We start from the raw sequence: 11,587 nt of genomic DNA on the forward strand, positions 1-11,587 counted from the left end.
GACCCCATTAAATCGGGTTAAGGCTGAGTTTGTTATTTTTCTTATTGTATATATCAATATGTCATTCAAGTTTCTTTTATAATTTGGTGTAAATGAAATCATAAAAATATATGCATTTGACCTACCTACTTTCTTTTATAATTTGGTTTAAATTAAGTCATACAAATCCTTCAATTTTCCTAGTGTTTTTTACATTAAAGAAAGTAAGGCAACGGGAGAAATGATATCACAATGAAAAGCGTTATTGAAGTTATATGAACTTCTTTTGGTTTTTTATACCAAAGAATTGTAGAAATTTATATTTCAAATCATACCTTTTCAAGGTGATTAATGAAATTGTATGAATTTGTTTTGCTTTTCTATACAAGGAAGTTATAAAAATTTATATTTCAATTCACACCTTTAAGGTCTTAATTGTAGATGCTCAAGTAGGATTGTGGAGTTCATATGAGCATTCATAGCACTTAGCCTTCATCAAGAAAAAGATCTATTTCACAATGACAACTTTATTGAATATTTCCACAAGTGATCATAAAAAACTTAGCGGGTAGGGCTTTTTGAGCAAGTAACATAGAAGAGTGTGCCAATGATGTGCATCAAAATGGCATCATACATTATAGCACAACAATGCCATTTCGTATGATGAGACAAAAGATGCTAGTGCATCCTATCCCAGCGGCTCAGAGAACCTTTTCCTTAAACTTAAACTAATGACAAATAGTTTATAAAGAGTTTTGATTTTTTTTCTTTTTCTTTTTCTTTTTCTTTAGGGGTGGGAGAGGTGAACGATCATATTACATATAAATTAGGGTAATTTACAACGCCACCCCCTGGAGAATGCCAATATTAGAGGGACACCCCTTCTCTTTCACCAAATTGGACTCAGACCCCCTACCGTCAGTCAACGTTACATAATATACCAAGAATGCTGACATCAGCAGTTAATATTTTTTCTAAATTCCATTTTGCCCTTCAAAATAATGGAGTACCAAAATTGCCCTTAATGGTTCTATTCCCAAAATCGATTGAGGAACTTTCAGATCGGTGGCTGCAACACCTTCTGGTAGCGTCTACAGAGGCTGCGAACCCCCTCCGGCGATTACAGGTATGTTATCCTGCCTCCTTGTCTTATTTAACCCTTTTATTCATCATCCCCTTTCACAACCCTAACTCACTACTCACTTCTAACGTGTCACAAGTCAGCCTCAATGAGTTGAGAAGAAGAACGGGTAGGCTTGCAGATCGGCGGCTGCGAACACTCTTTCGACGACGGCGACGACGGCGACTACGGCAGCGAACCCCCTCCAGCGACTACGGCGGCGAACCCCCTCCAGCGACTACGGTGGCGAACCCCCTCCAGCGACTATGGCAGTGAACCCCCTCCAGCGACTACGGCGGCTGCGAACACTCTTTCGACGACGGCGACGACGGCGACTACGGCAGCGAACCCCCTCCACGACGGCATATACAGGTTCGTGGGTCTATCAGGCAAAGAAACCATCAAAGGTCCAAGAAACACAGAGAGATACAGAAAGTATATAGTACACGAAGAACATTTATGCAGTGGATGAGAAGATAAAATCACCTCATACAAGCTCTTCTCTTTCTTCGGAGACTGTTTGAGATCCTCTTGGTTCTGATCTTCCTCCTTGTTTTCTTCAGAAACCCTAACTTTCTTCTTCTTCGCCATTTCGTTGAAGAAAAGATCCTCTACAGAATCACAGACAAATGTGATCACTCACTGTGTAAGCAGAGGAACGAAGGAGCAATGTTTCCTATTTATACCATTTCTCTGCGCCAGCGATCTGTACTATTATCACATTCCCGCCATTTTCTTCGGCGTCTCGTTGAGCACACAAAATCCCAATAGAGAACTAGAGATCAAAATGGGGAAAATAGAGAAGAGAAAAAAAAACAAAAACAAAAACAAAAACAAACAAACATATCTTCTCGCCTGCGACAGAAACTGGATGGGAAGCACTACTCGCCGGGGACAAAAGGAGAAGTATTTTCCGGCGACTGCCCTCTCTATCTCTGCTGGAACTCGTCTGAACCCTTGGTCGCAGGTAGGGAGAAGAGGAGAGAAGGAGAGAAAGAGAGAAGGAGAGAAGGAGAGATAAAAGGGTAAGGAGGGGTATTTTTGGGATAATGAAAAATGTCTAATTTATCAGTTTTTACTCATAAGGGCAAAAACGTCATTTCAAAGCATAATGTAACGTTGACTGACGGTAGGGGGTCCGAGTCCAATTTGGTGAAAGAGAGGGGGTGTCCCTCTAATATTGGCATTCTCCAGGGGGTGGCGTTGTAAATTACCCTATAAATTATTCCCACTTTTTTTTTTTTAAGATGATTCTTACATTGTATTATTTCAAGAAGGTGCACCCGAAAAAGGGGGGGGAGAGAGCTAGGCATGCCGCCCATGTGCCATATGCTAGCGGGCGTTGTGTCTCTTTCTCTTCCCCTTTGACCCTCTACCTCTCCTATATGATGCCCTGTCCATGCCTCCATTAATACCACCCACTAGTGTTCAGCACACAGGTGCCATGCCTATCTTTTCTCCCAAAAAAAAAATAAATAAATAAATAACAATGACTACTTTAAGCACAACATGCAATGGGAAAGAGAGACACAATACTACCTTTGCTTATTTAAATAAAGATCGAGTCTTTCTTCACCCATGATGCAAAAGAATCCCCTCACCATTGGTGTTCTAACTTTGTGATTGGACTCCAATGTCATTATAAAATCTCACTCCTTATCGTATAGGATCGAAAAATCAGGTGGAACAGATGGTAATGTTGAGAGAATTCATCCTCCACAGGTGAAGAAAAACTTTCACCATTAATTTTTAGAGATTAAAAAAAAAAAAAAACTTTCACATTGAGTCTCATCTCAACATGAGCAAGCATATTGCCATGTGGAAGTCCAGCTGGATCCAATGTCATTAATAAATAGAACTCAAACTTCTCTACTTTAATGACAAGGGTAGATCACTTCTCTACCATCTAAAAAAGAAAAAGAAAAAGAAAAATATTTTTGAAAGATATTATACCCTTGGATATACTAGGGGAAAAATTAGAAACTTGCAATACATAATGAACCATATGTTTGAAGTAAACCCCAAATGCGGCATTTTACTATATACATAGTATTCTTCTTCCCATCTAATGGTATGAGCTAGCCTTTTTTTTTTTTTTTAAATTACTATTTATTTGTTTCATTATATTCTTCTTCTTCTTCTTTTTTTTCACTTCTTTTTTTTTCAATTATTGTTTATTTGTTCCTTTGCAACTTAGCGGTCATGGATTAGAATCAAGAAGCATCTCCCTGTAAAATGGGAATAAGATTGTATATTATGATTCTCCTCAGACATCACAGTGACAAAAGCCTCATGCACTAGATACACCCTTTAAGTATATTTTCATTTATAGTTAAACAAGTTATAAATTTGCATAAAGATCCAAGAGATGTGTACAATCATCTATGATGAACAGCTGGGATTAACCCAGCACTGTATAGCATGGGGCACATTGCACATAAGAGGGTCATTGATGGATCTGCCAACCAATTTGATAAAAGCGAGCTTTTGGGGAATTGCAAAGAAAGGCTAGGTTATCCCTGAATAAATTTTCTTCTGAGTCCCAAAAAAAAAAAAAAAATTCCTTCTCCCGTGGCCTAGAAAGAATCTCCTCTTCACAGGCATCTTGCATGAAAAAAAGCTAGAAAAAATGGTATTAACAATCAACAATTAATTTGTTTGAAAAGAAAAAAAAAAGCTATAAATTATATTAAAAAGAGAAAAAAGAGAAACAAAAAAGAAGAGGGCCAGCAAAAGGTCCTATCTAACAAAACAAAATTACTTATTTATATTTGAGACAACAATATCTACTAAAACCTCTTAAGTTCCTTAAATATGCAATCAAAGGTCAAATTTGTCTCAAAAAATAAATAAATAAAAAATTCCCGCAGAAGATCAAGTTGATGCACCGTGTGATAGAAATCCTTCCCGCATGGTTTGGTGACCACTAAATTAGAATGAGAGGTCATCACCATATCATTGCATGCAAGGGGAACATGCAAAGAAATCTGGAGCTCTTTAGTGTACCCAGCAATCAAACTACTACACATTAGAGGCCATGCAATCAAGCAACGGCTGAACTAACTGATCTACGATCACTGTTGCCTTGGCTGATTTTAAATTTTTGTTGACCAACTCAATTTGCCTCTACAATTTTCAAGATCGCAATCCAAAGTTACAGATTGAAATTGCAGACTTGACCCATCAACCCTCTCCAAATTATTAGGAAAAGGAAAAACTAAACTTTGAGTCACAATGTAAAAGTTGGTCAATAGTTGAAGTTAAGTATGATTTTAGTTGACTCCGTTATCTTTCATTTTAACTCTTTAGTGCTCAAGTCAAAGAAAGACCCCTAATGCAAGGTCATGGATCCAAACCCCACTTAAAGCTTCCTATATCATAGTTTTCATTGAATCAATTATTACATTTAACATATATGGGAAATGATCTTTATTTTGTCTAGTGACACTAATCTATGGTAGTTTCCTAATAAGGTTACAAACTCACTAAAGCTTAATCAAATTTTAAGGAACTAAGAAAGAGAAACCAATAACAAATACCACCCACCACCCATAATCCTATGCTTAGGGATATGCATTTCTTTCTCACTCTAGAAAGTCAGGGGACCCTGGAGGACCCCAGATTTGCTGAACTCAATGCCTCTATACTCTCTAGTCTCACCCAACACAACAATAGAACTTTGTTCAACAAGGGCTCTTTTTCAGAAAAGGGTTGGGAATCGTCACGCCGCCAGTATAGGATGGAATCTGCCTAGCCATGCCAGTGGGAGCAAGGGAATGAGTATGAGAGGGCGCACGATACAGTAGTGTGGGTGTGAGTAACCTGCGCCAAACACAGGAAGGTCGGAATGATCGCTCCAACCCGCTAATTGAAATTAAAAATCTCACCCCTATTGGATGTCATAGTGACTCTGCAAACCAACTATTGAGAAAGTTGTGCAAGAACAGCAGCTTAAGCGAGAGAAAGAGGAGTGCCTCATGGCATAAGTTACTTTTTTTCTGTTAATTCCATCAGTTGCCATATCTTCAAGGATAAATTTCCATGCTTAGAGTGGCATCATTAGGTATCCGCAGCCACTTGTGAATACCTAGCCAAATAAGTTCTTGATTAGGACTGAGAGTTTTCGTTCTCAATTTAAGAACAAAAAGGGAAAAGGGTTCATTAGATAATCCTTGTTTTCCCACGCCTTGTATCAAGCAAAGCAGACAGTCGAGGCTGGTCTGGAAAAGAAAAAGGACAAAAAGGTTGAGCTGTGTTTCCCTTCACCCATGAAGATTAGAGAATCTCTTATTCAACAGGATTGGTCCTGTGAATGAATTGAGACAGGAAATTAAACAGGAGATTTCGGATCCTCCACAATAAAGAAAAAGAGTATCTGCTTTCACTTAGGCACTAGATCGCCTAGAAGAACTCAACCCTATAAATCGGTTTACAAGGTAAAAGGATCCAAGATCATATCAACCCACATCAAGTCCTATAAAAAACTGATGTGGAATCAACCCCCATAAGCTGATATAAGATCGTAACATAATTCCTGCATGGTACTTTCGCAATGAAAAAACGAGCAAATGACGTTTTGGGCATCCGTCGACTCATCCATGACAGATCAACATTCTGATTCGGGCAACTCGGGTTTTTCTCAGCAGACCTCCCGGTTTTCAGAGTATAGGTTTCTAAGATCAATTCCGTCTGATTTAGGGCGACTCCGATCTGGGGCAGTGACTGCTTCAATCGCCCGATTTCAATTTTGATAAGCCGATCTGGACTGCTTTGGACATCTAATATCGACACTAATTATGTGAGAGGCGGATTAAACTTTAAACCTATGGGTCCAGTGTCTAAGACGTGGGGTAGGAGTGAGGTCAGGGTATGGGTCCAGCCTGTTGGTAAGAAGTGATTCAGATTTCCGACAACCGTCATCCCTTTGAGACTTATGATACATAGAGAGCATACCTTTGTCATCTACATCGAGAGGCAAAGGAAATAATGCTTGGCGTGATCTTCCTCTCCTAAAGGCAATCATATACCTTCACAAACATTAATCAATTCGGATGCTCCTAGTACTCCAACCTTTATATCTCCAACATGATCCTATGACAGACACCAATCAAAGAAACAAAAAAGGGGAAGGGGGAGGGGGAGGGGAGGGGGAGGTGGGAGGGGGGAGAGAGAGAGAGAGGGTGGGGGACCCAAACCAGACAACACAATCTTGTAAAACAAAACTAGGTAATTTTCATTTATATGTTCCACAAATACAAAAAGGACTTCTTTCCTGTATGAATAAGTTAAGGGTCCAGTCCCGAAATTAGATATAAAAATTTCTTATATTTGCCTCTGCTAAAAGTTAATGAGATCTCTTGACGATACAGATAAGAGACAATGGTAAACAATTGGATATTTAATTAACAAACTGACTAACCATTTCTCTGTATCGGACCCACCCACTTCTCTGCATCCAATAGACAGCCTTAGTTTTTTTCTTTTTTGTTGATCATATTCACGAAAGTTCAGTGATCACGCGTTCACACTTCTCTTCCAAGATCTTCACAGCCTCGGTGAATAAAACATCCGGTGGTAATGCCCCAGTTGATTCAATGGTAACTGGACAGAGTTTTTGCAAATATTAAGATGCTTCAATTTTGCAAGATAACAAACTTTCATAGTACAACGCGAATCTCATATTAGCATTCAAACATTGCTTAAATCTAACAAAAAAAGAATTCAAACCAAGAAGATTAAATTATAGGAACTTATTTCTTTCTTGAAGTTTCAACCCAAACGTGTGAGAAGATTCTTGAATCTCCTTCCAACCTAATCATGGAAGCTTAGATGAGTTTATGAGATGTTTGAATATCCAAAGATTACTAAGTTCTTGAGCAAATTTAACATATCCTAGTAATTTTGACCCACTCCCCAATTTCGACCATCTTGGCTCAAACTATGGTATTTTGTATGAAGCAATTTAACATTTCGATCATTTCACCATAATCCATAATTTATATAAATACTGCATTCTTTGTGTTTTCAATGTGGTTATTTCGAGGTGTAGGAAAACCAAAATATTTCGCAAAATTCTGTCCATTTCAGTATAAATGTATTGGCCAATGGCAGGTGAAAGTGACAACAACGTATGACCTTTACAAAGGTTTTGATTGTTGGTAGAAAATATTTTTTATTTGTTTATTTAATTTTGTAACTTGTTCAGCTTCTCCCCAGTCCCCATTATCTTAGGTTGTGTCATGATAGGACATAGATTATAGATGACCAAATCCAAACAAGTAAGCCAAAAGCCCAGTAAGCCATTCAACATTGCAATCCCTAGATAGAATACCTTGCATCCTGTATCTAATAACAATAATATATATAAATATTTTGCTCAACATTTCATATTATATCTTCATGGCAAGGTGAAGACACAGCTAAGGGTTCTAGTTCCAGAAAGTAAAATAGGGCATAATTTTATTTTTCCAACAAGTCAAACAAAGAAGATATCCAAAGACTCAAGGTGAATGATCTTGGTCAGAGTCTGGTCCTCTTGGTCTCCAAAGAAATATGGACGGACTGCCCTTTTAGGAGGTTTCACAAACTCGTGCTCTGTGAAAGGCCCTTTCTTGACTCAAGGCAACACTTAATCACTGTGGTACCAATACAAGGTTTCACCTAAGACTCAAAACACAATGCGTCAACCTTATACTGCCTGAGAGATAGGTGACTGACCAAATAGTTTAGACTGACACAGATGGGGCCCACATACAAAGTATCAGATAAAGGCACTAGTAGACTATGTTGTTCTGCAGCAGCATCATCAGAAGGTTATAAACAAGAAAAACAGTTACCACTGAAAACATGTAAAGATATCTTCCTAGTTAATTGTTGATGCATACACATCACTACTTACAGATGAAATGGTCTTTAACACGTCTTAGTGCCACACGCTTCTCCCAGTCTTCTCCTCTAATGCATTCCCTACACAGTGTGCAAGCTCGTGGTCGGGCTACAGTTGCCCTCTTCTTACCTGCTTGTCATCAAAATCATCAATCATAAAGAAGGGAGCAATGGCAATCGTCAGGGAAGAGTGAAGGTTAAAACTATAAACAGAAAACACAGTGGACAAGTGAAAGAGCAAGCTTCCCCAGAAATTATCAAATATGATTCTCATGTACTATGCTGTATGCACAAGGCCCACAGTGCCACTAGCCTACGAAGAACTATTACTATTAAAAGAAATGGCCACATTGTAGAAGCTACGTCTATTTCAAAACAAAGAGAGAAAGCCATTGATGCAGTTGTCAGAAACCAATTCACGTGTTAGGCACTACCCCTCCTAACATAGATCCACTCATTGACCACATAGACAGTAAGAAGGCATCAACATTTTTAAAAGCAATAGTCCTTCGCATCATCAACAGATCAAATTAATACAATCCAAGAAATAGACAATGACTTCAAAATTGAAAAACATTGTTCCTCACCCTTGGCAACATCTTCAATGTCAAATACATTAACTGGGCATTTCTTTACAAGCTCTTCAGCCTTTTCATTTTCCACTTCTTCCAATAACACAACCTACTTCACAACAAACAAACTTGGATTCAATGTCTTTCCAAAGAACCTGAATACTGCACCTCTTAGATTGGAAAAAATTAAGTACAAGCTATTTATCAATTTATTACCTCAGGAAGCATCCTATACCAAGCTGTGGAAACTGGGGACCACTTTGCATGAGTTTTACCAAGCCCTTTAACGGCGTGTGCTTCAAGTTCAATTTCCTGCAGGAAAAGATCAAGTTTGATGTTTCAATCTTAGGCCTAAAGAAGCATTTCCTATTATACCTACTATTACGTATAAGCATCAAGTTACTTTATCTTACCAAGAGAAACTATCTCCCTAGTCCCTCACTGTATAAGTGGAGAAGAAAACTTAACAGCAAGCAGAAATAAGAAGTCCTCAAAAGCTTTAAAAAAAAAAACACAGTACACGAAGGCCGCTTTCAATATTTAACAAAACTTGGATTATTAATAACAGTCAGAAACTAGAACCTTAAACCAAAAGGCAGAGATGACGATGAAATCATGACAGTAACCAGTGGTGGGAGACAAAGAATGTCAGAAGAGGCAACAATAGCTAGAACCCAGGATGTAAGTGCACCTAGGAGAATGTTTGCCTAAGCAGTATAGTAAAACACAAAAAATAAAGGAGGAAACAAAGTGAGAAAGGAAAGGTAGGAACCATTATATAGACAGGAAGCAAAGGAGAAAAATGAAGATTCCCTGCCAGTAAAACTATCAGGCATGGAATGCAAAACTTGGATTGATCCTAATACAAGGTCAACAAGGAATAGAGACACACAAGTTCTAGTATATTAATATATAATTGACTCAGTCACCCCATGTTACCAGGATATGGGTGTGGGTGTCAGAATCATAGTTGTCAAGGCGTCGCCTAGGCGTCCTTTTTTTTTTGGTCTAGGCGATTGTTGCCTTAGCGCAAGCCAGTAGTTTAATTTGAAGCCTGAGCAAGAAATGGTATTGAACCAGGTTTGACACTTACTTATATCAAATATCGTGTAAGTAAATGAAATTATTTCATTTATTTATGATATTATTCCTAACTAAACAAAGACCCTCCAAATGAATCTAATAAAAATAGTTAAAAATTCAAATTCCAAAAGGATAAAAAGTCAACTCCCTAATTCAAGGAAAAAAAAAACTGAATTTTTGGTGTAGGGACAATTTTCAACTTTTAAATGATTAGGCTTTTCTCAAATCAAAAAATTTCATAAATCTTAATTGTAATAGAACATCACTAAAAACCAAAAGAGCAATAAAATAATAATTTGTTTTGAAGTTTAAAAATTTATTTCCATTCAGCGCGATTTTAAATAGTATTCGCACACACCAAATGGTAACATGTTGGTCACAAGTTCAACAGTTGGAAACAGCCTCCCTAATTCAAGAAAGAAAAGAAAAAAAAAAAAAAAAAAAAAACTGAATTTTTGGTGTAGGGACAATTTTCAACTTTCAAATGATAGGGTTTTTCTCAAATCTAAAAATTTCATAAATCTTATAGTGATAGAAGTATAGAACATCACTAAAAACCAAAAGAGTGGTAAAATAATAATTTGTTTTGATGTTTAAAAAATTATTTCAATTGAGCGCGATTTTAAATAGTATTCGCGCACGCCAAATTGTAACATGTTGGTCACAAGTTCAACAGTTGGAAACAGCCTCTCTTGCAAAGCAGGGGGTTAAGGCTACATACATTTGCCCCTCCCAGACCCTGCAATAGCAAGAACCTTGTGCACTGGGTCGCTCTTTTATTCGCGCACACCAAAAAATGTTTGACCAGAACATATCTCCTTTAATATAAATTAGATTTAAGCAATCTTGAATTTGTTGGATAGCTGATTTAGTGCTCTACCTAATACAAAAAGACTTATTAGAGAACAAGAACATTTCTCTAAATGATATTTTTTATGACTTTATATGACTTAATATTGATTTATTATGCCTTAATATGGCTTACTGTTGATTTTTTATGATTTGATGGAGCTTAATGTTGATTTTTTATGATATAAGATATATATAGCATAAATAATGTTAGAAAAGAAAATAAATAAAAAATAACACTTGGTCACCTAGCCGGGCACCTTGTTGCCTAAGAGCTTCGGCCACCTCAACTACCTTGGGTCGCCTTGTCGCCTTGACAACTATGATCAGAATCCAAAACAGGTATGGAGCTATGGACTCCACAGATCTGAAAATTTAGGATTTGGGGACTGGAAGTGTATAAATTTTTTAGGGTGATTTACATCAACCTCCCCAGCGTTTGCCTATATTACATCATCCCCCTAAAATCCATTTATTACATTTAAACCTACCCAAACTAACACCGTGAGAGAGGTGTTAGTTTTTTAAATGGAAAAGACGATTTTACCCTTCTTTTTCGTTTTGGGTTTAACGAAAATCGAATCAGTCTTTGAAGACGACGGGTTTCACCCAAGGGAGCTTTTGGATGTCTGAGGCTGTGTTCGGATGCTTGAATGCCGTTGTGCAGACCACCACCGGTTACTCTGGAGGAATAAACTCAATCCTGAGTATAGAAGCTTAGGAGGTCACGCCGAATCCGTTCAGTTTTCATCTCCTTTCCTTTCACTTTAATTGCCACAAATGTCATGGTGGGAGTGTTAGATTTCGTTTCCATAGGAGAATCCCATACCTTTTTTCTTCAAATCTGCGTTTGTTTTACGTTTTTTCAAATTTCCCTTTGCATAATTACTGTTTTCTTCTTATTCGGAATTTCAGATTAATGGTTTGACGGGATGATTAGATATTCTCTTGCTTCTCTATTCTTCGCTGATCAGTGAAAATGTTGGAAGGATGATCAAATTGAATAAGTACAGGATAGTTTAATTATCCAATTAAACAGGGAGCAGCCAATTCCCTTTCATGTGGCACATGTGCATGTGAATCAAACCCAGTTAGGTTA

The 11,587-nt window shown here is 37.6% G+C and overlaps 1 protein-coding gene and 1 long non-coding RNA gene across 3 annotated transcripts in view; both read right to left on the reverse strand.

The window, feature by feature from the left end:
• Positions 1-1,581: 1,581 nt before the first annotated feature.
• On the reverse strand, positions 1,582-1,839 carry LOC122071728. Its single transcript, XR_006138261.1, has 2 exons — positions 1,786-1,839; positions 1,582-1,710 (listed from the first exon to the last, which is right to left on the reverse strand). It is a non-coding gene; the product is annotated as an uncharacterized LOC122071728 (long non-coding RNA).
• A 4,472-nt stretch (positions 1,840-6,311) lies between these two features.
• The window catches only part of LOC122071741 (DNA-directed RNA polymerases I and III subunit RPAC1-like), a 9,604-nt gene continuing 4,328 nt past the window's right edge, over positions 6,312-11,587 (reverse strand). For both annotated transcript variants that reach the window (XM_042636135.1, XM_042636136.1), the window contains exons 6-9: positions 8,773-8,868; positions 8,572-8,665; positions 7,998-8,114; positions 6,312-6,700 (exon numbers count right to left, since the gene is read on the reverse strand). In XM_042636135.1, coding sequence (XP_042492069.1) covers positions 6,597-6,700; positions 7,998-8,114; positions 8,572-8,665; positions 8,773-8,868 — 411 coding nt within the window. In that variant the 3' untranslated portion in view covers positions 6,312-6,596. The remainder of the gene's footprint in view (positions 6,701-7,997; positions 8,115-8,571; positions 8,666-8,772; positions 8,869-11,587) is intronic.

Source organism: Macadamia integrifolia, unplaced genomic scaffold (genome assembly GCF_013358625.1).
Source record: "Macadamia integrifolia cultivar HAES 741 unplaced genomic scaffold, SCU_Mint_v3 scaffold_68A, whole genome shotgun sequence".
NCBI lineage: Eukaryota > Viridiplantae > Streptophyta > Magnoliopsida > Proteales > Proteaceae > Macadamia > Macadamia integrifolia.